The sequence below is a fragment of the Lemur catta genome, chromosome 1 (assembly GCF_020740605.2).
Source record: "Lemur catta isolate mLemCat1 chromosome 1, mLemCat1.pri, whole genome shotgun sequence".
Classification (NCBI taxonomy): Eukaryota; Metazoa; Chordata; class Mammalia; order Primates; family Lemuridae; genus Lemur; species Lemur catta.
Window position 1 is genome coordinate 52,863,028 of NC_059128.1, and position 26,034 is coordinate 52,889,061.

General features: G+C 36.6%; 1 protein-coding gene across 12 annotated transcripts in view; it reads right to left on the reverse strand.

Moving 5' to 3' along the window:
- MIA2 (MIA SH3 domain ER export factor 2) overlaps positions 1-26,034 on the reverse strand; it is a 100,776-nt gene that overhangs the window by 59,941 nt on the left and 14,801 nt on the right. For 5 of the 12 annotated variants that reach the window (XM_045568097.1, XM_045568117.1, XM_045568106.1 and 2 more), the window contains 5 exons: positions 23,742-23,960; positions 23,537-23,637; positions 10,086-10,217; positions 6,832-6,853; positions 6,646-6,734 (listed from right to left, as the gene is read on the reverse strand). In XM_045568097.1, coding sequence (XP_045424053.1) covers positions 6,646-6,734; positions 6,832-6,853; positions 10,086-10,217; positions 23,537-23,637; positions 23,742-23,960 — 563 coding nt within the window. Of the gene's footprint in view, positions 1-6,645; positions 6,735-6,831; positions 6,854-10,085; positions 10,218-17,698; positions 18,068-19,849; positions 20,028-23,536; positions 23,638-23,741; positions 23,961-26,034 lie in introns of those variants that run through there. The other 7 variants (XM_045568174.1, XM_045568145.1, XM_045568164.1 and 4 more) reach the window with 3 other exon arrangements.

Below are 26,034 nucleotides of genomic sequence, written 5' to 3' on the forward strand. Positions count from 1 at the left end.
CCGGTAGAAGGTTAATATCAAAGATTTATGAAGAATTCATACAACTCAATAGCAAGAAAACATATAACCTAACTTTAAAATGGGCAAAGGACTTGAACAGGCATTTCTCCAAAAATGACATAAAAATGGCCAACAGATAAATGAAAAGGTGCTCAACATCACTAATCATCGGGGAAATGCAAATCAAAACCACAGTAAGTTATCACCTCATACCTGTTAGGATAGTTATCAAAAAGACAAAAGATAACAAGTGTTTGCAAGGGTGTGAAGAAAAGGGAAACCTTGCACAATAAGTCCTCAATGTCCTCGATAGGTTCTTAGAAACTATGACTTTAAGGGAAATGGCATAGAGCAGATCCTCCAATAACATCCTTTCCTCCAACATTGTTTTGTTACATTGATGAGGAAAAAAAAATTGGTTTTGTCACACATTGTTTCACTTAAAGTCACAGTTTTCAAGAACCTATCAAAGATGTTAAGTGAAGACTTACTGTACAACTGGTAGGAATATAGACTGGTGCAGCCACTATGGAAAACAGTAAGGAGGTTCCTAAGGAAATTTAAAATAAGAACTACCATATCACCCAGCAATCCTTCTGGGTATATACACAAAGGAAATGAAATCACCACCTCATAAAGACATCTGCATTCTCATGTTCACTGCAGCATTATTCACAATAGCCAAGATATAGAAACAACCCAGGTATCCATCAATGGACAAATGGATAAAGAAACTGCAGTATGTATTTACATAAAATATTATTCAACCATAAAAAAGGAGATCTTGCCATCTACCACAACATAAATGAACCTGTAAGACATTTTGCTAAGTAAAATCAGCTAGACACAGAAAGAAAATCATTGCACGATCTCACTTAAATGTGGAACTTTTAAATACATATATTTTTTTCAAATATATATAAAGAATAAGACAGTGCTCAGGAAGGAGAAAATGGGGAAAGGTAGGTCAAAGGATACAAAGTAGCAAACATGTAGGACGAATAAGTAAAAAGATTTAATGTGCAACATGAGGACTATAGTTAGTGCATTATAGTCACGATTTTTGCTCAATCAGTACAATATAGCCATTATAGCTGCTCTTGGTTTGGGGGGATGGGTAACTGTGAGATGTTCATTTGTTTCACTATAGTAATCATTTTACTATATATGTATCTTAAATATACACATAAAGTTTATTAAAAAAAAAAGAAAGTCAAATAAAATTTCTAATGTCCATGGCCTAGCTACCTACGAAAAGCATTAGTAAATCCTCACTGGAGAAAAATAACATCACCCACAGCTTCAAAATTATCTCTATAATTTTTATTATATTATCACTGATACTCAATATAAAATAACCTGACATTCAATAAGACAAGACTTACTGAAAACCAAGAAAAAAAATAAGCAATAGAGGCCGGGTCTGGTGGCTCATGCCTATAATCCTAGCACTCTGGGAGGCTAAGGCAGGCAGAGCGTTTAAGCTCAGAAGTTTGAAACCAGCCTGAGCAAGAGTGAGACCCTGTCTCTACTAAAAAAAAAAATAGAAAGAAATTAGCTGGACAACTAAAAATATATAGAAAAAATTAGCCGGGCATGGTGGCACATGCCTGTAGTCCCAGCTATTTGGGAGGCTGAGGCAGAAAGATTGCTTAAGCCCAGGAGTTTGAGGTTACTGTGAGCTAGGCTGATGCTACAGCACTCTAGCCAGGGTGACAGAGTGGGACTCTGCCTCAAAAAAAAATAAAAATAAGCAATAGAAATAGACTACTAGATAATGCAGATAATAGAGTTCTCAGTCAGATATTAAAATAAGCATAATATGTAAAATGAACTAAAAAGTAATATTATACCATAGAAAAAGAACTACAAAAATAGCCACACTGAAACTATAGAACTGAAAAAGAGAGTCAATGAAATTAAGATCTCAACAGATGGTAAGATGATTAAAGATAAATGAAGACAATTAGTAAAATGGAAGATAGATCAGAAGAATATATCCAGACTGAAGTGTGGACAAACAAAAAGATGAAAAGTCTAGGAAAAAAACATAAGCAATATATGAGATATAATAAAAAGTTAAAATATACATATGTAAAGTCCCAGAAAGAAGAAAAATGGGACAAAAATAATATTTGAAAAGGTAATGATCAAGAATATTCCAGGCCGGGCGCGGTGGCTCACGCCTGTAATCCTAGCACTCTGGGAGGCCGAGGCAAGTGGATCGCTCGAGGTCAGGAGTTCGAGACCAGCCTGAGCAAGAGCAAGACCCCCGTCTCTACTAAAAATAGAAAGAAATGATCTGGCCAACTAAAATATATATAGAAAAAATTAGCCAGGCATGGTGGCGCATGCCTGTAGTCCCAGCTACTTGGGAGGCTGAGGCAGTAGGATCGCTTAAGCCCAGGAGTTTGAGGTTGCTGTGAGCTAGGCTGACGCCATGGCACTCACTCTAGCCAGGGCAACAAAGCTACACCCTGTCTCAAAAAAAAAAAAAAAAAAAGAATATTTGAAAACTAATAAAAAACATTAATCTATAGATTCCAAAAGCATCACGAACCCCAAGAAGAGTAAACAAAAGAAACCACACCTACACAAATCATATTAACATGGCTAAAAAGTAAAGACAGAGAAAATCATAAAAGTAGCCAGGAAGTTTCTTATAAAGTTAAACTATACCTGCCTTAATAACCCACCAATTCCAATACTAAGTATTTACTGACAAGAAATGAAAACTCACATCCACAAAAAAAAAAGACCCATAGAAGAATGTTCACAACCACTTTATTCGTAATATTAATAGCTAAGAAAGAGAAATAACCATTCAATAAGTAAATGGATAAACAACTTGTGGTATATTGATACAATGCAAATTTACTTAGCAGAAAAAAAAAAGAACTACAAATATATGCAACAACACAATGAACTTCAAAAAAATAATGCTGACTAAAAAGCCAAACAAAAAAGAGTATGATTTCATTTATACAAACTTAGACAAAAAATAATCTATGGTGCCATGACAATTCAATGGGGAAAGAACAGTTTTTTCAATCAGAGGTATTGAGACAACTAGATATCTACATGCAAAAGAATAAAGTTGGACCCCTACTTCACACCATATATAAAAATTAATTCAAAATGGTTCAAAGACAGTAGAGCTAAATTTATAAACCTTTTACAAGGAAACAGGTGTAAATCTTTGTGACCCTGGATTATGCAATGGTTTCTTACATATGACACAAAAAGCACAAAAAGCAAAAACAAAAATAGATCAACCGAGCATCACCAAAATTAAAAACTTTTGGCCCGGCACAGTGGCTCACACCTATAATCCTAGCACTCTGAGAGGCTGAGGTGGGAGGATCGCTTGAGCTCAGGAGTTCGAGAACAGCCTGCACAAGAGCAAGACTCTATCTCTACTAAAAATAGAAAAATTGGCCAGGCATTGTGGCATTCACCTGCAGTCCCAGCTACTTGGGAGGCCGAGGCAGGAGGATCACTTGAGGCCAGGAGTTGGAGGTTACTGTGAGCTAGGCTGACACCATGGCACTCTACTCAAGATAACAAAGTGAGACTCTGTCTCAAAAAAAAGAAAAAAAAACATTAAAACCTTTTATGCTTCAAAGGATGCCACCAAGAAAGTGAGAAGACAATCCACAGAACGGGAAAAAATATTTGTTAATCACATATGTGATAAGGGGCTTATATCTAGAATATATAATGTTAGAACTCAAAAAGACAAATAACCCAATTAAAAAATAGGCAAAGAAACTGAATACACTTTTCTCCAGAGAAGATAATATAAATGGCCAATAAACACACGAAAAGATGTTCAACATCATTAGTCTTCAGGGAAATGCAAATAAAAATCACAGTGAGAAACCACTTCACACCCATTAGGATGGCTATAATCAAAAAGACATAATAATAAGTGTTGGGAAGGATGTGGAGAAAATAGACCACTCACAAACTGCTAGTGGGAATGTAAAATAGTGCAACCACTGTGGAAAACAGTGTGTTAGTTTTTCAAAAAGTTAAACACAGATGCAGCAATTCCACTCCTAGGTATATACCCAAAAGAACTGGAAATATATGTCCATACAAAAACTTATACATAAATGTCATTAGCAGCAATACGTAAAATACCAAAAATGGAAACAACCCAAATTCCATCAACTGATAAATGGATATGTAAACTGTGGTATGGAATATCATTTGGCAAAAAAAGAAATTAAGTACTGATAAATGCTACAACATGGATGAAAAAATAGTTCTTCTGGGTAGAAGTGGAATTATTGTGTCTGTGTTTAATATTACACTAAGTGAAAAAAGCCAATCACAAAGAATTACACATTGTATGATTCCATTTATGTGAAATGTCCACAAGAGGCAAATGTAAAGAAACAGAAAGTAGGCAAGTTATCTAGGGTTTTAGAGTGGGGAAGATTGAGTGAAGAGCGACAGCTAAAAGGTTCAGGATTTCCTTTGGGGGGTAATAAAAATATTCAAGTAGTCAGGAAGTTTCTTATAAAGTTAAACCATACCTGCCCTAGTTGACTATTGTGATGGATGCACGACTCTGTGAACATACTAAAAGCTATTCATTAACATACTTTAAAATGGATGAATCATAGGGTATGTAGTTATATCTCAATAATAAAGCTGTTTAAAAAAAACTATACCATTTATCAATACAATAGTTTCAAAAAACATCAGATACCTAGGAATAAATCTAAGAAAAGATGTGCAAGACCATAACACAAAAACATGTAAAACAATAATGAGGCTGGGCAAGGTGGCTCACACCTGTAATCCCAGCACTCTGGGAGGCCAAGGCAGGAGGATGGCTCAAGGTCAGGAGTTCGAGACCAGCCTGAGCAAGAGCGAGACCCCGTCTCTACTAAAAATAGAAAGACATGATCTGGACAGCTAAAAATATACATAGAAAAAAAATTAGCTGGGCATGGTGGCACATGCCTATAGTCCCAGTTACTCAAGAGGCTGAGGCAGAAGGATTGCTTAAGCCCAGAAATTTGAGGTTGCTGTGAGCTTGACGCCATGGCACTCTAGCCCAGGCAACAGAGCAAGACTGTGTCTCAAAAAAAATAAATAAATAAAATAATGAGAGAATTTTTAAATAACATAGAGGAATGCAACATAGTCCATGGACAAGAACTGAACATTGTTACAATGTCAATTCTCTCCAAATTAATCTCTATATTCAAAGCAATCCCAATCAAACATCTAGGAGGCTGTGTGATGCATGTGGGTGTGGTTGTAAACTGACAAACTGATTTAAAATTTATATTTATATTAAAATTTAAAACTCATATGGAAACACAATCTTGAAGAACAAAAACCCTAAAGGTTTACATGTATGATATCAAAACTTGTTATTAAACTATGGTAAATAATCATGGTATTGGCACAAAAAACAAAAACACCAACAGAACAGAAGATATTATAGAGATAAACACATATTAATATATTCAGTCACTCACGAAGATGACACTACAGAACAATGGGGAAAAGATGGTCTTTTCAATAAATGATATTGGGTAATTCGATATCCATATGAAAAAAATTGAATCTTGACACACACACATGCCCCAATTACACCATCACAGATTCAGCTCCAGAAGGATTAAAGATTGTTATAGACTGAATTACGTCTCCACAATTCATATGTTGAAGCCCTAAACCCTAGTACCCCAGAATATGACTGTATTTGGAGACAGGACGTTTAAAGGGGTGATTAAATTAAAATAAGGCTGTTAGGGTGGGTCCTAATCCAATCTGACTGATGTCCTTATAAAAAGAGAAAATTTGGACACACACAGAGACACCAGAAATGCACACATGAACAGAGGAAAGACCATGTGAGAACATAGCAAAAAGGTAGCCATCTGCAAGACAAAGAGAGAGGCCTCCGAAGAAACCAAACCTGTTAGCACCGTGATCTTGGACTTCAAATCTCCACTGAGAGAAAATAAATTTCTGTTGTTTAAGCCACCCAGTCTGTGGTATTTTGTTAAGGCAGTCCTAGCAAACTAATATAATGACTAAACAAGAAAAGTGAAAGAATAAATTTCTAAAAGATAACACAGAAAATTATCTTCATATCCGAGGGTAGGCAAAAATTTCTTAAGAAACAAAAAGCAGTCATTATAAAGAAAAGATTGACAAATTAGACTATATTTAAGAACTTCTGCTTACCAAGATACCATCTGAAATAAAAAGGCAAGCCACAGAGTAGATACTTGCAATACATATATCTGACAAAGGACTCATATCTAAAATATAGGATAAAACCTACATACCAAAAAGGGAAAAGACAACCATACCTTTAAAAATGTGAAAAAGACTTGAAAAGGCAACTTCACAAAAAGGATACCCAAATGGTCAATAAATATATGTAAATATGTTGAACCTCATTAGTCAGGGAAACACAAAGAGAAACCACAATCGAGACACCTACTACAATGGCTAGAATTAGTAAGATTGGTGATGTGTTGAATAAGGAATCAAAGAACTCCCATACTCTGCAAACAAGGCATTAATAATCTTAAGTTTACATAGAAGTACCTACATTGAGTATAAAGTTCTCTGAACCTCACATGAACATTATTTTCAAAAATGTCTTACCTCTTTTTGAACAAGGCTAAATTTTTCAAGTAGTTTACATTTTTCCTCAATTAATCCAGAAAGCTTTATAGCAAGCTTTTTCTCTCTTCCTAAAAATATAAATCATTATTATCATGAGTTAATTATTTATTATATATTTTAAGATTATATACAACAATGAGATCTATAGTAGAAAAAGGAACTTACCCACATAAAGCCGGCTTCTAACCTGAAACAAATTTTTAACAAAAATTACATTAAAACAAACACACATTCAAGTAAACTAATTTATTTAACATTTACTGCCAACTTAAAAACAATGGGTTTCTCACGGCCTTAGTATAAATATAAGTTAGCCAAAAGTGTTCTATTTCCAACAAGAAAAACATTATGCATTAAAAATCTCCCTATTGAAGACTGGAATTGTGTATTAGTACATTGAAAGCTCTGAAATAAGTTTACTGTAAAGACACCTGTTTAATTTCATTTAACCCATTGTTCCCCAAACATATTTGACCCTAAAACAGTTTCAAGAAACCCATTATCATCTCCCCATAATGCTAATATCCAAAATAAAACATTCTGAGAAATGTTACCACAAGGCCATAGATCTGAATTGACTATTGAAGAAACAGTAAACCAAATCTTTTTCTTCTTTAACCTCTCTTTCTCAAATAATGAAGGTGGAAAAAAAACCATTTGTAAGAGGATCAGTTTTAGAGCTGCAATAACATAACCAAGTAGAAAATAAATGAGGACTTAAATCATCTACAGAATATGTATAGAGATAAAATTTAAAAAATTAAAACACAAAGTATAGTAGAATGGGTAGAGGTGAAGAATAAATCAATGAACTAAAACAACAGAAAACCACAAAGAAATTGAAAAATATAAGTTAAGAGATAAGAGAAGTCAAAAGTAGAAGGGTCAACATCTGAAAACTGATACTCCTAACTAGAAAAAGAAAATTAAATAGAAGAAATTTCCTAGAATAGATGGAGCCAGGTGCAGTGGCACAGGCCTGTAGTCTCAGCTACTCAGGAGGCTGAGACAGGAAAATCACTTGAGCCCAGGAGTTCAAGGTTGTAGCACGCTATGATTCAGCCTGTGAATAGCCACTACACTCCAGCCAGCACGGGCAACATAGCAAGACCTTGTTTCAAAAAAAAAAAAAAGAGAGAACGAAAGATCTCTTAGTAAAAGATTCCAAGAGAATTCTAAACGAGAAATGGAGGTTGGGAGGTAGTTTATACCTACACATATTATATTGAAATAAGAATATCAAATTAAAAGATTCTAAAAAGCTTCCACAGAGAACTGATCACTTATAAATGAATAAGAATCACACTGACATTAGACTTTACAATAAATACACTGGATACAAAAAGACAAGGGAGTAAGGTTTTCAGATTATTAAAAAGACAGAACTTTGGACTTTGAATGCTTATATCTGAACAAATTACCACTCTAGTAAGGACTTAACTCAAATATCCTCAAGAATTCAAAATAAAATCTCAGAAGGTTTGTCAATTAAGGGTGATCAAACATCTTGTTAATATTTGTTGCTGCTAACAATAATCAAAGGAATAGAATACAGTGCAGAAAAGGCTGAAAAGTATAAAGATGAAAAAAGACATCAACTATCACTATGACAGTAAAGTACAGCCCACTTTTCTTCATTCTTGACAGATGAAGGAAACAAAAGAATAAGAATATATAATACATGACCAATTAGTCAATTAGCAAGTTTGATCTAATGGATGGCTATATAATGATATACATATATTCGTTAACAATAATCAATGGACTAGAATACAGTATAGAAAAGGCCATCATGTATGCGAAACTCTACTATGTAGCATGGCAGATGAGGGGAAACAAAGGACTATTCAATAAATGGAGCAGGGGAAAAAACAGTTATTCATCAGGAAAAATATTACTGAATTGCTACCCCACACAAAACAAAAAATTCAAGATGGATCAAGGACTTCATTATTAAAAGGAAATTTTTAAATTAAGAATTTATGGCTATCAGTGGCTGAGCGAGGTGGCTCATGCCTATAATCCTAGCACTCTGGGAGGCCGAGGCGAGCAGATCGCTCGAGGTCAGGAGTTCGAGACCAGCCTGAGCAAGAGTGAGACCCTGTCTCTACTAAAAATAGAAAGAAATGATCTGGACAGCTAAAAATATATATAGAAAAAAATTAGCTGGGCATGGTGGCGCATGCCTGTAGTCCCAGCTACTCAGGAAGCTGAGGCAGAAGGATTGCTTGAACCCAGGAGTTTGAGGTTGCTGTGAGCTAGGCTGACGCCATGGTACTCTAGCCAGGGTGACAGAGTGGGACTCTGCCTCAAAAAAAAAAAAAAAAAGAATTTATGGCTATCAGTAAAAATTCCAAAGAAAATGAAAAGATATTTTATACTAGGATATCTGCAATGCACATAACTAGGATATCCATGTACAGCAGGATAATAAAGACTATAAGATATAATTTTATATACATTCAAACAACAAAAATTAAGAACTTCAACAAGACTGGAGAGCACATGGATCAAATGGATCTCTACGATCTCTTATACACAGCTAGTAGGAGTGCAAATTGGTACAGACAATTTGGAAGAGTGTGGCATTACCTTTTAAAAGCTGAACCTCCACATACCCTGTAACCTAGTAATCTCACACCTACATATATTCCCAAGAGGAACTCTTACAAATATACCACAGGAAACATGTATAAGTATGTACACAGTAGCACTGTTTGAAAGAGAAAAAGCCTGGAAACAATTCAAATCCCCAAAGCCATAAAATGTATAAGTACACTATTGTATATTCTTATAACGTAATATTCTAGAGCAGTCAAAATGGAGGAAATTATAGTCTCTTTCAAAAATATGAATTTTAACAATATAGAATGGAGTAAAAAAAGTTCCAAAGGATGATAGATGGCATGATTCCAAGTAAAATAATATACTACAGTATTGAAGGATAAATGTAGATATGACCCCAAAAAAAATTTTTTTTGAGGCACGGGAATAATCAACACAGGATCCGGACCAGGGTTACCTTTAGTCCAGAGAGGCAGAGGGATGAAATGAGGGAGGATCTACCTAAATGTAAGTGACAGTGACAGTCAATGTTTTTGATTCTAAGTTGGGTGATACATTCACAGATGTTTAATATATTGTTAAAAACACAGACCAAAAGAAAAGAAGATGAAAAAGGAATAAAGGAAGAGTTTTAGTATCAGTGTAGAATATGTCTACAAAGCAATTTTTTAAAATTTTTATTTAAAAGAATTCCTCTGAATCCATACTTAATTTCTAGTAGTCACACATGAACCTGAATAACCTACATCACTACAACCTACCTTGTTTCCTTAAAATAACAACTATGTTTCTCATATACTTCTTCAACCCAAAGACAGAATGAACATTCTCTTATTACAGAGGTGGTTACTTACCGATTGAAAACTTCTCCACACAACAAAAAGAACAGCAAAAAAACCAACAACAGCCGCACATATCACCAATTCCCATGGAAAACCAAAAGGATTAGGACCTGGTTTCATATCTTCAGGCAATGCTGCCACAACCTTCAAGGCAAAGAAACGTAAGTCCTTAAAAATGCACTATAGATAAAAAGTGTTAATTAGAGTATATTTTGGTGGCAACATTCAACCACTATCACCAACTGAAGAAGAACAGCAGTATGTTGAAATGTAATGATTTTCAAACTGCAGTTTTACACAGGTGCCTCAGAGCTTACCAGGGTGAGAATGAGAAGACAAGGCCAAAGAAAGAAGCTGAATGACCAGGGGTTGAGGTGCTCTTACCCTGATTTCAACCAGTTTAGGTTTTATCTACAGAGTATATTGGGTCCCCAATATAAAGTTTCCTTACAGAAAAAAAATCAAATCAACGTGCAGCTTTAAAAAAAAAAGTTTGAAAACCACTGACAGAGCTTTGGATTTGGAGTTTGAATCCCTCCACTCTACCTCTGGGGGGCCCTTCTCTTATCTGTAACAGGATTAATGGTGTTTGAACATTCAGGACAGGTACTCAACAAAGGGTAACTATTTATATTACTTCTCCTTCAAAGACCCTGATCCTATAACCATGGCCTTTCCACATTACTTCTCTCCACAGCAGGTCTTCAGCACAACACAGCTTAAGGCTTTTGCAGTTGCTTTTATATTTCTCTGGGTCAGCTCATTACTCATCCTGACCCAATGGGGTTATTCTGCTCTTTATTGCCAGGTCCCAGATATTACTCAATCACAAAGAAAGAAGAAAGGTGAGGGAAAAAAGAAAAGTGTCCTTTTAAAAACAACCTACACTCTGGGAGGCCAAGGCGGGTGGATCGTTTGAGCTCAGGAGTTCAAGACCAGCCTGAGCAAGAGCGAGACCCCGTCTCTACTAAAAATATAAAGAAATGATCTGGACAGCTAAAAATATATAGAAAAAATTAGCTGTGCATGGTGGCGCATGCCTGTAGTCCCAGCTACTTGGGAGGCTGAGGCAGGAGGATTGCTTGAGCCCAGAAGTTTGAGGTTGCTGTGAGCTAGGCTGACGCCACAGCACTCTAGCCTGGGCAATAAAGTGAGACTTTGTCTCAAAAAAAATAAAAATAAAAAAAAAATAAAAACAACCTAAAGTATGATCAGGTTTGATTCTTTCCAGGCTTCAACCCAAAACCTCTGTAGCAAATCTTCCTTTCTAGGCCTTTTCTGCCTAGAAAAAACAGCCTTTAATAGTTATTCTCCTCTCCAAAATCTTTTCTATAACTTTAATCCATATATGTACTCCTTCTAAGTTGCTATCTATAGTTTATTAACCTGTATCAAAAACACATGATTTTGTATCTTCTAAACAATATCCCTTAACCCTGACCTCTGCCTCTGCCTCTCCCTACCTTACCCCAATTACCGGGTCATAGAAATGTAACATCACTACAGTCAACTGATGATAAAAGTATTTATTTTTGCCACAGGGAAAAAGAGGCATTCACTAAACAATACTGGGGTGAAAAGATAGTTTAAATATTCTCTAAGCATCTTACTTGCAGCTAACTTATTCAACATGTCAGATACACACTACCTCAAAAATCTAATAATCAATGTGATTTCTTTATGATACTATAATACTTTAAACTAGAACAATTCTAAAAGCATCTCTCAAATCAAACATGTAATTATCTTTAATACAGTGATATTTCTTAGACTCAATAGCATTTTAACAACTCTATCCTTTATTCTAAAAGGATATGGTAAATTCCAGTCTAAAGCTTTGAGCTGGTTGGATCTGGTAGACTGGTAGACTGAGCAAAAGCAAAGAATCTGAGTCTAAAGGACTTATCTCAAACCTTGTCTAAATTATTCTGGCTTTTTTTTTTTATTTCAGCTTATTATGGGGGTACAAAAGTTCAGGCTACATATTTTTCTGGCTTTTTCATGGGGACTTTTCACCATTAAGTTTTAACTACAATGTAATATCCTATCTCACAAAAGCAAAGAAGGAATAACCAAATTTACCAAACATCAACAAATATAATGCAATACAGAATTACATGTGATGTGGTAAACTGGTCCTAAGTTTTAGGAATGATAGGTAACCCTCCAGGAGCAACCCTCCATAAAATATGGCAGTGATTAATCATTAGAATACTTAAAATTTATTCCATTCCCAAAACATAAGTACTACAGGATTTTGAGACCATGTAGCCTTAAAAAAATTAACTAATCCAAAAAAATTGTTTAAAATAAAAACAGATAAATTAAAAAGCCAGGCTCAGTGGTGCATGCCTATAGTCCCAGCTACACGAGAGGCTGAGGTGCGAGGATCACTTGAGGCCAGGACTTGGAGGCTGCCATAGGCTATGATAGTGCCTGTGAGTAGTCACTGCACTCTACCCTGGGCAACACAGTGAGACCTTGTAACTAAAAAATTAATTAGCTAACTAATTAATTAAAAATCAACTAACTGAGTTAACAATATACTAAGATTATATTAAAATTATTTTTCATCTAAATTCAACATGATATATATCAGCAAACAAAACGTAATAGACTGTCAAGGTACAGGTCGTGAGAATAGATGATTATAATGCAATGTTCCACAAAGGTACACCTTGCCAAGACATAAAATTAACACCAGTCATTCTCAAACTCTTCCCAAAAATAGAAGAGGAGGGAACACTTCCTAACTCATTCTATGAAGCCAGTATTTACAATGGAAACCAAACAAATACATTACAAGAAAAGAAAACCACACATCAATATATCTTATGACTACAGATGCAAAAATCCTCAACAAAATATTAGTAACATATAAAAAGGATTATATACCTGGACCAAGTGGGTTTATCCCAGGAATACAAGATTGGTTTAACATAAAAAAATAAATCAGTGTTATACATCATATTACGAAGAAGGGAAAAAACACAAGATCATCTTAATAGGTACAGAAAAACATCTGACAAAATCTAACACCCTTCCATGGTCTAAACACTCAACGAACTAGGATTGAAAGGAATTTCCTCAACCTGACAAGGCAAAACTCACAGCTAATATCATATTTAATGGTGCAAGAAAGAAAGCTTTCCCTCTAAGATCAGGAGCAAGGATGTCCACTACTATCCACACTTATTCAACATTGTACTGAAGGTTCTAGCCAGGGCGATTAGGCAAGGAGAAGAAATAAAAGGAATCCAGGCTGGAAACAAAGAAGAAAAACTCTGCTTGAAGGTAACATACTTGTATTATTAACGTATATATAGAAAATCCTAAAGAACCCACAAGAAACCTATCAAGCTAACAAACAAGTTCAGCAAAATTGCAGGATACAAAATCAATATAAAAAATCAATTGCATTTCTATACAACAGCAATGAGCAACCTGAAAATGAAATTAAGAAAATACTTCTATTTATAATAGCATCAAAAAATAAGATCTTAGGAATAAATTTAACAAAAGAAGTCTGCACTGAAAATGACAAAACACTGTAGAAAGAAATTAAAGAAAATCTAAATAAATGTAAAGATACCCTGTGTTTGCCAGGCATGGTGGCTCACACCTGTAATCCTAGCACTCTGGGAGGCTGAGGAGGGAGGACAGTTTGAGCTCAGGAGTTCGAGACCAGCCTGAGCAAGAGCAAGACCCCTGTCTCTACTAAAAATAGAAAGAAATGAGCTGGACAACTAAAAAAATATATGGAAAAAATTAGCCGCGCATGGTGGTGCATGCCTGTAGTCCCAGTTACTCGGGAGGCTGAGGCAGGAGGATTGCTTGAGCCCAGGAGTTTGAGGTTGCTGTGAGCTAGGCTGATGCCCCGGCACTCTAGCCCGGGCAACAGAGTGAGACATTGTCTCAAAAAAAAAAAAAAAAAAGGAAAAGAAAAATAAGACAATGTGTTACCTGTCAAGCTTCCCTACCAGGAAAAAAAGAAAAAAAGAAAAATAAGACAATGTGGTAACGGCATAAGGACAGACATATAGACCAACACAATAGAAATGAGAGTCCAGAAATAAACCCTTAAATTTGTGGTCAATTATTTTCAACAGCAGTACCAAGACAAAGCAATGGGGAAAGAATAGCTTTTGGCTGGGTGCAGTGGCTCACGCCTGTAATCTTAACACTCTGGGAGGCCAAGATGGGAAGGTCGCTTGAACTTAGAACTTGGAGACTAGCCTGAGCAAGAGTGAGACCCTATCTCTACTAAAAATAGAAAATAATAGCTGGGCATGGAGGCGCATGCCTGTGGTCCCAGCTACTCCGGAGGCTGAGGCAGGAGGATGGCTTGAGCTCAGGAGTTTGAGGTTGCTGTTTAGACGGCACAGCACTCTAGCTTCAGCAACAGAGCGAGACTCTGTCTCAAAAAAAAAAAAAAAAGAAGAAGAAGAAGAAAAACAGTCCTTTCAACAAGTCATACCAGGATAAATATCCACATGCCAAGTAATGTTACAACCACAAACAAAAGTGAATTAGTTCAAAATGGATCAAAGATCTTAACATAAGAGCTAAAACTATTAGAAGGAAGCATAGGTGAAAATCTGTAACTTTGTTATAAACCATGATTTCATAGATATGCTAAAAGTACAAGTAAAGCAAATAGATAAACTGGATTAATCAAAACTGAAAATCTTTGTGCTTCAAAGCACACGATGAAAAAAGTGAAAAGACAGTGCACAGAATGAGAGAAAATACTTGCAAATCATATATCTGATAAGGGTCTAGTATTCTGAATATGTTTAAAGAACTCTTGTGACTTGAAAATAAAAAACAATCCATTTTTTAATAAGCAAAAGGAATTGAATAGACATTTCTCCAAAGATATACAAATAACCAATAAGCAAAAAATAACAAGTGTTGTAAAGGATGTGAAAAATTAGAACCCTCTTAAACTGCTGGTAGGGATGTAAAATTGTGTGGTCTCTGTGGAAACTAATTTGACAGTTCCTCAAAAAGTTAAACATATAGTAAATATGACCCACCAATTCCACTCCTGGGTATATATCCAAGAGAACTTAAAACATATACTCCTATAAAAACTTATACACATAACAGCATTATTCATAATAGCCAAAAAGTCTCAACAACCCAAACGTCCATCATCTATGGCATAAATGTAGTATATCCATACAATAGAATATTTTTCAGCCATAAAAAGAAACGAATCACTCTTACATGCTACAACATGGATGAACCTTAAAAACATGCTAAGCAAAAGAAGCCATACACAAAAGGCCACATATGGTATTACCATTTATATTAAATTTCTAGAATAGATATATTCATAAACACAGAAAATAGATAAAGGAAAAAATTAGGCCACTAATAAGTACAAGGTTTCCTTTTTGGGATTGCTAATAGGTATGGGGTTTTTTATGAGGTGATAAAACTGTTCTGGAATTATGCTGATAGTTGTACAACATAACAAATACACAAAAACACCACTGAATTGGACACGATAAAAGGGTCACTTAGACTGGGCATGGTGGCTCATGCCTGTAATCCTAGCACTCTGGAGGCTGATGTGGGAGGATTGCTTGAGCTCAGAAGTTCAAAACCAGCCTAACCAAGAGCAAGATCCCGTCTCTACTACAAAAAAGAAAAATTAGCCAGGCATCATGGCACACACCTGCAGCTACTCTGGAGGCTGAGGTAGGAGGATGGTTTGAGCCCAGGAGTTTGAGGTTGCAGGGAGCTACAATGACGCCACTGAACTCTACCCTGGGCAACAGAGTAAGACTCTGTCTCCCCCCCCCCAAAAAAAGGTTAATTTTATGTTATGTGAGTATATCTCAATAAAAATAATTTTTAAAATGAAAAATAAGTAGAATAATATTGTGCCATCTTAGTCCCCAGGCCAGTATGGTAAGAGTAGCGGCATTTAGCAAAAAAATTGTCCAGGTGAAAATGTTCACCCGACTAGAGAAAATTTTGCAAAATCTGTCTGCCCCTCTCCAATTCTCTCTCCATTGGCAGTTCTATACATACTAAGTTTTGATTATTATTGTTTTCAGGGAAGAAAAAGATATGTGCAATCTGAAATTCTCTCTCATCCCACAATATGCTTCTCTTCCTATAACCCCTACTTCAGTGAATGACTAAGTTGCCATAACCAGAAACCTGGGAGTTATTCTAGATACTTTCTCTCTCCTTCTGTCTTTCTCTCTCTCTCTCTCTCTCTTCCCTTCCTTCATATCCAATCAATAAAGTCATACCAATTTTAGCTCTTAGCTCCTAAATATTTCCCCATTCAATACCCTCTTCTCTATCGCTACTGCTCTGTTTCCTCTCCCTTAAGTCCTGTTTCGAGTTTTGTTTCCCTGACATCTAACCTACATGCTACTATCAGGAAGATCTTTCTAAAGCAAAAGTCTAACCACTGAAAAGCCTTCAACAGCTCTTGGAACCTACTTATGTCTCCAGCAAGCATCATTGCACATCACCCCCTGAGCCCAAGTCACACACTAAGTAACACAGCTCCTACTACCCTGCACGTACCATGCTGTTTCATGCCTCTCTGCTTAAGCTATTTGCTCAGACTGGAAAGTCAAGAAAACATAATCTCTCCTACCCCTCAATTTCCTTAGTACTTTGTGTACATGCTTCAGTAAGCACTTCATCAGTTTCTACTTTGTACTATTTTTTTGTCTTCTTAACAGACAGCTTGATGCTACCAGCCAAAACTATGTCTTAATCCATTTAGAATCTCCATAAAGCTGTCCCTTTCATACACACACACATGTACTAGACAAACTATGGTTGAATAAATGAATGAATAGCATGGCAACAGTACTTTTTAATGCACATAACGAGAAAGCAATCATAACTGTCTCAAATTTTAAATGGTCTTTTTCAAGATTTAATGCAGATGTTAAAAACACGGCGACATAAATTCCCCTAAACATGTCAACAAAGACACTTATAAACACTTAATGAGAAAACTCTCCACAACCTTATTATAAATTCGACCTGAAAAAAGCAAATTTGAATACTGGGAGCTTAATATCGTTAAACTTTACATAAATAAGACACAGACAGAAGCAAAGAACAATCTCACTTATGTTAGAGCATCGCCAAGGGGCATTTTTTATTGTAAGAAAATTCAGAATCAGAATCCCAACTCCCCGCCCAAGCTTAGGTGTCCTTTCAAGACAACAAGAAGTTTCATCACGAAATAGAACTCATTTCAGCGAACTGGTCTTCAAGTTTCTCACGGTAAGAGAAACCACGTGTCACTGACACCTGCTCAAAATAAATAACATAGCAGAAAGACTAATTCGTCTTAGGAATGGGGAAACATTTTACCATACCTTTGCAAAGTCCAACTAAACAAATGCTTTCTTCACCTTCCTGATCTCAAGGTTTTCTTCCACCACACAAAAACCACTGAAGCACCTATGAACCTGGCTACTGCCTTGAACACAGGACAGACCCCGGCAGCAGGTGAAGACTGGCTTCAGGACCTCCGACCACTGCGGCTCAGACCCCCAAAGCCAGTCTGCTGCTTCCTTGCCCCGGCGGCTCCCGCGACCCCTGCGCCACGTAACCCTGATCGCGCCCGGACTCACCCTGCGCAGCTCTTCCAGGACCAGCCCCAAGTACTGCTGAGGGGCAGCCCTGGGCCCTTCCATGGCGACAAGGCTGCTTTAGCTGTCACAGCCACGGCCACGGCCTGGCCGGGCCACAACAAGAGGCAAAGAACACGCAGCGTTTGGTCCGGAACCCGAATCCGCACCCGGCGACCGGAGCAGACCACACCGGAGCCGGCTGCAGGGGGAGGCGGGGGTCGCGGGCGCCGACGGGCCTCAAAGGCCCACGCTGCTGACCCGGGCTCTCTGCTACGCTTTACATCTGGGGCGGCACAGGTCCGAGCCCGTACCGCGCGCGCCTGCGGAGCACCCTCTTCCCGCGGGCCCACCCCTCGGTTTGGTCTCGGCCAGGCCGCCGCGGGGAGGCGGGGAGAGCCGGAGGCGGGGAGGCGCGGGCCGCGGTAAACTTCTCCGCCCAATTCGCGCGAGGTTCGTAGACGTGTCCTGGCTGTTCGCTCTTAAAGGGGCCGGAACGCTACCTTGCGAAGCCACCCAACCCCGACAGTGGAGAGGCTTGGAGCTGGAGAATGGCCTCCGCCTCATCTTCTGCGCTGCGGTGTGGGCCGCACGGGGCCGAAGACCAGGGCCATGGCCCACGTCTCCCCCGCCTCGGGTGCCGCGGGGGCGGCGAGGCTTCTCCCCGAGGCCCCTTAGCGCAGCCCCGCGGCGTGAGCGCGCGCAGCCGCTCGGCCCGGGCTGGCGCCAGGCCCAAACCCAGCTACCCCCAAGAGCTCCCTCACAGCCCCCTGGAGCCTTTCCTCTGCACCCCACAGAAGCCCCGGCCGCGTCGTACCGGGAAACCCCACCGCCCAGGGGAGCTGGCAGCCTACATTCGTTTGAGAAATACGGCCTGTGGGGCACGCGCCAGTGCGTGCTGCCAACCGTCTCCGGACTTTGGACAAGAAAGCGTCTCGCGTCTCGGGTCAGCCGTGGTCTGGTCAAAGTTTAACCTCTTCCACACAAGAGGACATGGATCCGGCCGCCTCTGTCGAACGGAGAGTTCCAGGGGTCCACTCACCCGAGTTACCTGAGCAGTTACTAGGCAGAGCTGTCTGAAACTCCACGAGCTCCTACTTACCTAAATACTAAATCAGACCTGAGTGGACCTTGGCCCAGCGTGTGCTGTTTCCCTTTGAGAAGAGGAGCTAAAAGTAGAGACTCGCCCTCTAAATTTAGGACCCTATTTTTAGGGCCCTTGAACAAAGTGCTGAGGGCTGGATTTGTTCGTAGGAGACCAGGTTAGCTGACCTAAGTGTAAAGGATAACCCATCTCTTTATATATGTCTTCCTTACCAGCATAATCATTCTCATCTAATTCTGCCTTCTAACTCAAGTCTTAAATGAAGCAACTCAAAAAGCAGCAGGTACTTCTTCCTAAACAAATCACCCAAGAGAACTTAATAGATGAACAAATTCTTAAATCCTTAGAGTTTCCTAATGTAAGCTCTTGTAGCAACAGAACTAATACTCCATAAAAAAATCAACTACTGGCCCAAGTTCACAGCAAGTGATTTTCAGGACTAAAATGCGGCCTAGTTTTGCAGAACTCAAATTGCTCTCCCTTTCTTTTTTGCCACATCAGCTTAAGGAGTTTCAGGAACTGCCGGTATCAGGGAGTATCCGAAATCACTTCATAATTCTCCATTTTTTAGGTACAAGGTATTACACAACCTTCTTATATATACAGTGCGTATTGCAATTAGATTCAAATAGTTTATTAAAGTCAAAACTGTTTTGATTTTAATTTTGAAGCATAATCAAAATTTTATCTTTAGAATTTCAAAGACTCTTAGAACAAAATGCCTCAATTAGAACATTGTATTACTTGATAAAAATTCTTCCATATGTCTGAACATTTTCAGGGGACTCCAGAATCATTTTCAGCTGTCAGGATTTATAAAAAAAAAATCTCTTTGCCCTCTCTCCATCACTCTGTGCCCCATTCCAATTTTGAAGAATTACCATTCAAAATATTAAAAACATAGATTAGGGACAAAAGAATCAATGATATAAAAAAAGAAAAATCTAAGTTTCCCCCATTGCAAAAACACAATAATGCTTAACAAACTCAGTACAAAAGTCCAAACCTAATTTCTTTTCTATACGCTTAATAGTCATATAGAAACTTACCTCTTCCTCCAGATCTTTCAATTCCATTTCTTAAAAAGGACATATTAAGATAATATTAATTTCATATTAAAATATCCTAACATGTAAATAAAGTTCTACTAACCACCTCATATCCTTGAGAAGGATTTCAGGTTCTAATACATCCTGCACTCTTCTGTTTCCACACCACTGTGATCCTGTTTTGACACTTGTGTGGTAAAGGGGTGCTATAAGTGGAGTTGTGACTACCAACCCATAATCTGATTTCATGGACCTCACTCCTTATTAAATGTATCCACACACACATATATATATACATGTATATATGTTTTCTTAAATATCATACATATCACTACCCTCTCAAAATCTACAATTGGAAAAAAAAATCCTGAATTTGATAACTAACAAAAAACTGAATGTTTTATACTCTATTAATATAGAGTACACTATTTCTGTCATATAAAAAATATTCCAAGATTGATCTCCATAAGCAGCATGGGATTTTACAGTCTTATATAGGGCTGCTTTAAAGCAAATGGAGAACATATAATGTTGGTGTCTGTGACAGCTACTAGAAAGTATCCAAGAACACTGGACATATGCTAACCAGAACGGTTGGTCTACAACCTAGAAACTGATTTCCCCTTATTAAGGGGCCCCATTGCAAAGCTGAAAATACTAGTTACTCCCATTTAATTAAATAGGCAGTGTCATGGCCTTTAAGATCAAGTCCTTTGGAAGAAAATCAAACAATTGTTGAGCCACATCTTCAGTCCCTGTATTAGTGGTGTAAGACTTGTTCTCAGAACATATTGAATCAGGAGCTACCTGTTGAACAAGAGCTGGGTAATTTCCATTGTTTATTCCACGAATAAATGAAGCATTCTAATTAAGAGTATATAAATATTAGAAGTCAAAGAGTCTCCTCAATTGTAAAATAGATAAAAAGTAGCATTGATTCCTATTACTTGAACAGTACAAAGAAAGTACATTCTGTACAAAATCTACCTGAAATTACCAGTAAGTTGAAACAATTTCCTTAAACACTTAGGCAGAAGAAAAGAAAACTCTTTCACCTAAATATGCCTGGAAAATTGCTCAAATTTTCTATTTACTGCATCTATCCAAATCTATATTATAGGTGCTTAATAGACGCACTCAGATTGTTAAAATTCTAGATTTGGCAGGAACTCTTCAGAGAAAAAATCAAGAATCCCATTTACAATAGCTACCAAAAAATAAAATAAAATATGTAGGAGTAAATTTAATCAAGGAGGTAAAATATTTCTACAAGGAAAACTACCAAACACTTATGAAAGAAATTGTAGATGACACAAACAAATGGAAAAACATCCTATGCTTATGGGTTGAAAGAATTAATAGTAAAATGACCATACTACCCAACGCAATCCAAAGAGTCAATGTAATCCTTATCAAAATACCAGCCATTTTTCTACAGAATTAGGAAAAAATCCTAAAATTCTTATAGAACCAAAAAGGAGCCTGAATAGCCAAAGCAATCTTAAGCAAAAAGAACAAAACTAGAGGCATCACATTACCTGACTTCCAATTATATTACAAGGCTATAGTAGCAAAACTGCATGGTACTGGTCTAAAAATAGACACATAGATCAATAGAACAGAATAGAGAACTCAGAAATAAAACCATATGCCTGCAATCAACTGGTCTTTGACAAAGGAGACAAGAGCATACACTGGGAAAAAACATCCTTTTCAATAAATGGTGCTAGGAAAATTGGATAGCCATATGCAAAAGAACAAAACTGGACCTCTAACTCTCACCATGCATAAAAATCAACACAAGATGGATTAAAGACTTAAATGTACGACCTGAAATTATAAAAATCCTAGAAAAAAACATAGGGAAAACTTTTCCAGACATTGGTCTAGGCAAAGAACATATGACTAACACCTCAAAAACACAGGCAAAAAAAAGAAGAAGAAGAAGACAAATGGGACTTAATTAAACTAAAAAGCTTCTGCACAGCAAAAGAAATAGTCAACAGAGTAAATAGACCCTGTAGGTTGGGAGAAAATATTTGCAAACTATTCTTCCAGCAGGGGACTAATACCCAGAATATACAAGGAACTCAAACAACTCAACAACAACAATAAATAATCCCATTAAAAAGTGGGCAAAAGACATGAATCGATACTTTTCAAAAGAAGATGTGCAAATGGCAAACAGGCATATGAAGACAAAAAATATTGGGACTGCAAACTAGTGCAACCTCTATGGAAAATAATATGAAGATTCCTCAAAGAAACAAAAGTAGATCTACCGTTTGATCCAGCAATCCCACTAGTGGGTATTTACCCAAAGGAAAAAAAGTCATTTTATCAAAAAGACACTTGCTACTAGAATGTTTATTGCAGCACAATTCACAATCACAAAGAAGTGGAATCAACCCAAGTGCCCATCAATTCATGAGCGGATTAATAAAATGTAATATATGTACACCATGGAGTACTATTCAGCCATAAAAAATGAATTAATTAATACCTTTTGCAACAATCTGGATGGAACTGGAAGCTATCCTCCTAAGTGAAGTATCGCAAGATTGGAAAAACAAACACCACACAAATTGGAACTAACCGATCAGCACTCATGTGCACAGATGGAAGCAAAACTCAATGGAAATCATGCAGGTGAGAGGGGGAGGAGGGGATGGGTGAAATCATAGGTTACAGGTACAATGTACACTATCTGGGTGATGGGCACACATAACTTTTACTCAAGCAGTACAAAAGCAATCCATGTAACCAAAATTTTGTACCCTCATAATATCCTGAAATTTTTTTTAAAAGTGCTTCCTAAATTATTAGAATGGTAACAGTAGATGAGAAAAGGAACTAATATTTGTAAAAGGCTTCCCATGTGCCAAGTGCCATAGCTGGTTCCTTTTGCAATACCTCACTTAATAAGATTTACAAGAAATGGCTGGGCATGGTGACTCAAGCCTGTAATCCTAGCACTTTGGGAGGCCAAGGCAGGAGGATTCTTTGAGGTCAGCAGTTCAAAACCAAGAACGAAACCGCATCTGTTCTAAAAATAGAAAAACTTAGCTGGGCGTTGTGGCACGTGGTGGCATGCGCCCATAGTCCCTGCTGCTTAGGAGACTGAGACAGGAGGATCACTTGAGCCCAGGAGTTGGAGGTTGCAGTAAGCTATGATGACAACACTGCATTCTAGCTAGGGTGAGAAAGTGAGACTCTGTCTCAAAAAATGTATATATATATATTTACAAGAAATAAAAAAATGAATAGAATTTGGAATTTTAGTTACAGCTTGGTTAAATTTTTAGATATTAGTTGCTTTTGTATTCTCAAACGTTACACCTTTTTGAGGTCACAGCTTCATTCAAATAATAATAATTTGCTTAAGAGTCATTTTTAGTTCATATTATTTCTGAATTAACTTATTTAGTATAATTTTCCTTAATTTTAAAAAGGGGGGACCATTGCTCAAGATCAACAAAGGTTAAGGAAATATTTTAAAAATTCCTTAAGAACATCCATGCAACAAAACATTAACGTAAAGAGAAGTCTTACATGTAAGATTTCACGGAAAGAGAAACATGATATAAATTTTATATAGAGAGGAGTCACTCAAACATATTTTACAGTCACTCATATATTTAGTAAAATAGGTAAAATTAGTACAAAAGATTAAAAAGGCCAACTCACCCTTTCTGTAAGAACTGCAATTGGTGAAAATGCAGAATTCATGAAATCGTAAACATCCATTTGAAATAAATATTTCATAATCTGAAACTCGGAAGCATCTTCTGTTGATTTATAAATAAAAATATGTTAACATCATATTTTATAGGTTCTGAATCTAATTTCTTCCTTAATTGATGCATTAAAGAACAAATAACCAGTTTCTTACCTTTTTGAGGAATGTAATTTCGAGTAGACAGTGGGTTATCAGGTGAAACCATGTGACTGTTTAGCAGGGTATTTTCCAAATTTCTATCTATTTCCACCTGAGCAGGACCTTCAGTATCTACTGATGGTATTGATTTTTCATAATTATTTTTAGAAGATGGAGTTTTGAAATGTACTGCTTCATGAATTCTCACAGGTGACTCTATTTTAGAGACCATATCTGCAAATAAATAAAGAGAAATGTAATTTTTTAAAAAATACTTGCTTTGTTGTGGGCTTCCTGTTTGTTTTCTAGGCAGGTCAGTCTTTGAACCTTCGTGGTCATTGTGACACTTCGTTAGAGAAAGAATGCATTAAAACATAAATTGTAGCCTGTATTAGTTTCTATCGTTGGTGTAATAAATTACCACAAATTTAGCGGCTTAAACAATACAAATGTATCCTCTTAGAGTTCTGGAGGTCAGAAATCCTAAAACCAAGGTATTGGCAGGACTACATTCATTCTGGAGGCTCTAGGGGAGAATCTATTTCCTTGCTTTTTCTACTTTGTGGAGGCCTCCTGCATTCCTTGGTTCATGGCCCCATCCTCCATTTTCAAAGCCTGCAGTGCAGCATCTCTAATCTCTCAAACTCTCTCTCTCTCTCTTACTCTGATCCTCCTACCTTCCCCTTAAAAAGAACTTTGTAATTATATTGGATCCACAACAATAATGTAAAATAACATACTTACATGGTCTGGGGGTTAAGACACGGACATCTTTCAGAGGGCTTTATTCAGCCTACCACATAGTCTTTACTTTACTCTTTGTCCAAGGAAGAATTTAAACAAAAAAACTGTACACAATTCTATTCTCTACATTGCCTTTTTGTCCTAAAAATTATTAAAAATAAAAAACTAACATAACTGTCAACAGCTCTGTTGCACTATGTAAGCTTATAAGAATAAGACAATAAATAGATCCCCTTAAGATTTCATTCCTGTCAGATACATTTATTATCCAAGAAGGTATAATATCTAAAGAAGTATCAGTGTTGTCCTGAAAAGCAATATTAAGTGAATTATTCAATGTCTAATTTTGCTCTTTAAATATATGATTCTTAACATAGCACTTTAACAATGTCACTTATTTAGCATTGTTTAAAAGATGAATGTTCCAACTGAACAAACACATACAGTAATTTAATAATACTACCTGTGGAGTTAATATTTAAAAGAACAATCAAATCAGGAGTCTGAGTACAATGGGATTATTGTAAATACAGGACTCAAATAGTGATCTACAATAATGTTTAATGCTATTAGGAAAAAAGGCAATAATTATACTCAAATTTATATGTTGCTATATTGATTCTTCTAAAATATTGTTTTAAACTGCATTTGAAATAAATATAAGAAAAATGAAAATTCCTTATAGAAGTTTCCTGTTTATAGTTTTAGGTATTATTTTCACATGACTTAAACCTAAGCTTAAGATTTACATTATGTTAATCAGTGACAAGCCAAAAACAAAAAAAAAAGAAAGAAAAAAGATTTACATTACATACAAATATAACTTTCTTTGAAATTGTTTATTAGCAGAATTTTAAGTCAAATAAAATAATTATTTTTAACATTTAACTGTACTTCAGAAACTCATTAATTATATAAGCACAACTGGAGTCCTTTTGTAAAATAGTTATTAATATTGTAATATAAATAACTGTTCCCCAATTTATCTGTTTTGTAAATTCCTATATCAGCATATTAATTTTTCTGTAAATGTGGTTATCTCAAGTTCCAGCCTTTCACAAACAAGTAAGTCAAGATCAGTGATTCATCTTTCCTATGCATTCTTTCTAATTAAGGCAAGTTTTCATTTGTTATTCCCTGAAAGGGTTGTTGAAATTATCTGAAAAGATTGACTGTTTTAGCCATTTCTCTAATATCCAGAAAATAGGTCCTGTGGCTTTATATAAATCCCTCTTTTATGATTCCTTTTTTAAAACAAATTTATGCATGATTTCAGGTTGCTTTTCATTTCATTCATGAAAAGGTCTCTAACAGTCTAGGTCTCCAATGTTTTTAGTAATGGTAATGTTTTGGGATAGCCCACTTTATTTATATACGACATATCTTCTTTTCTGAAACTTAAATTATTTTATCTCTGAATATTTTCATAAAAGTTCCTCCTACCTAGATATAATTGCATGAATGCCTTATTGTCATTTAGCTATTTACCAAGTTTGGAAATTCTCCCAGTATCATTATATGATTTTTTTTTTTTTTGAAGACAGGGTCTCACTATGTCACTATC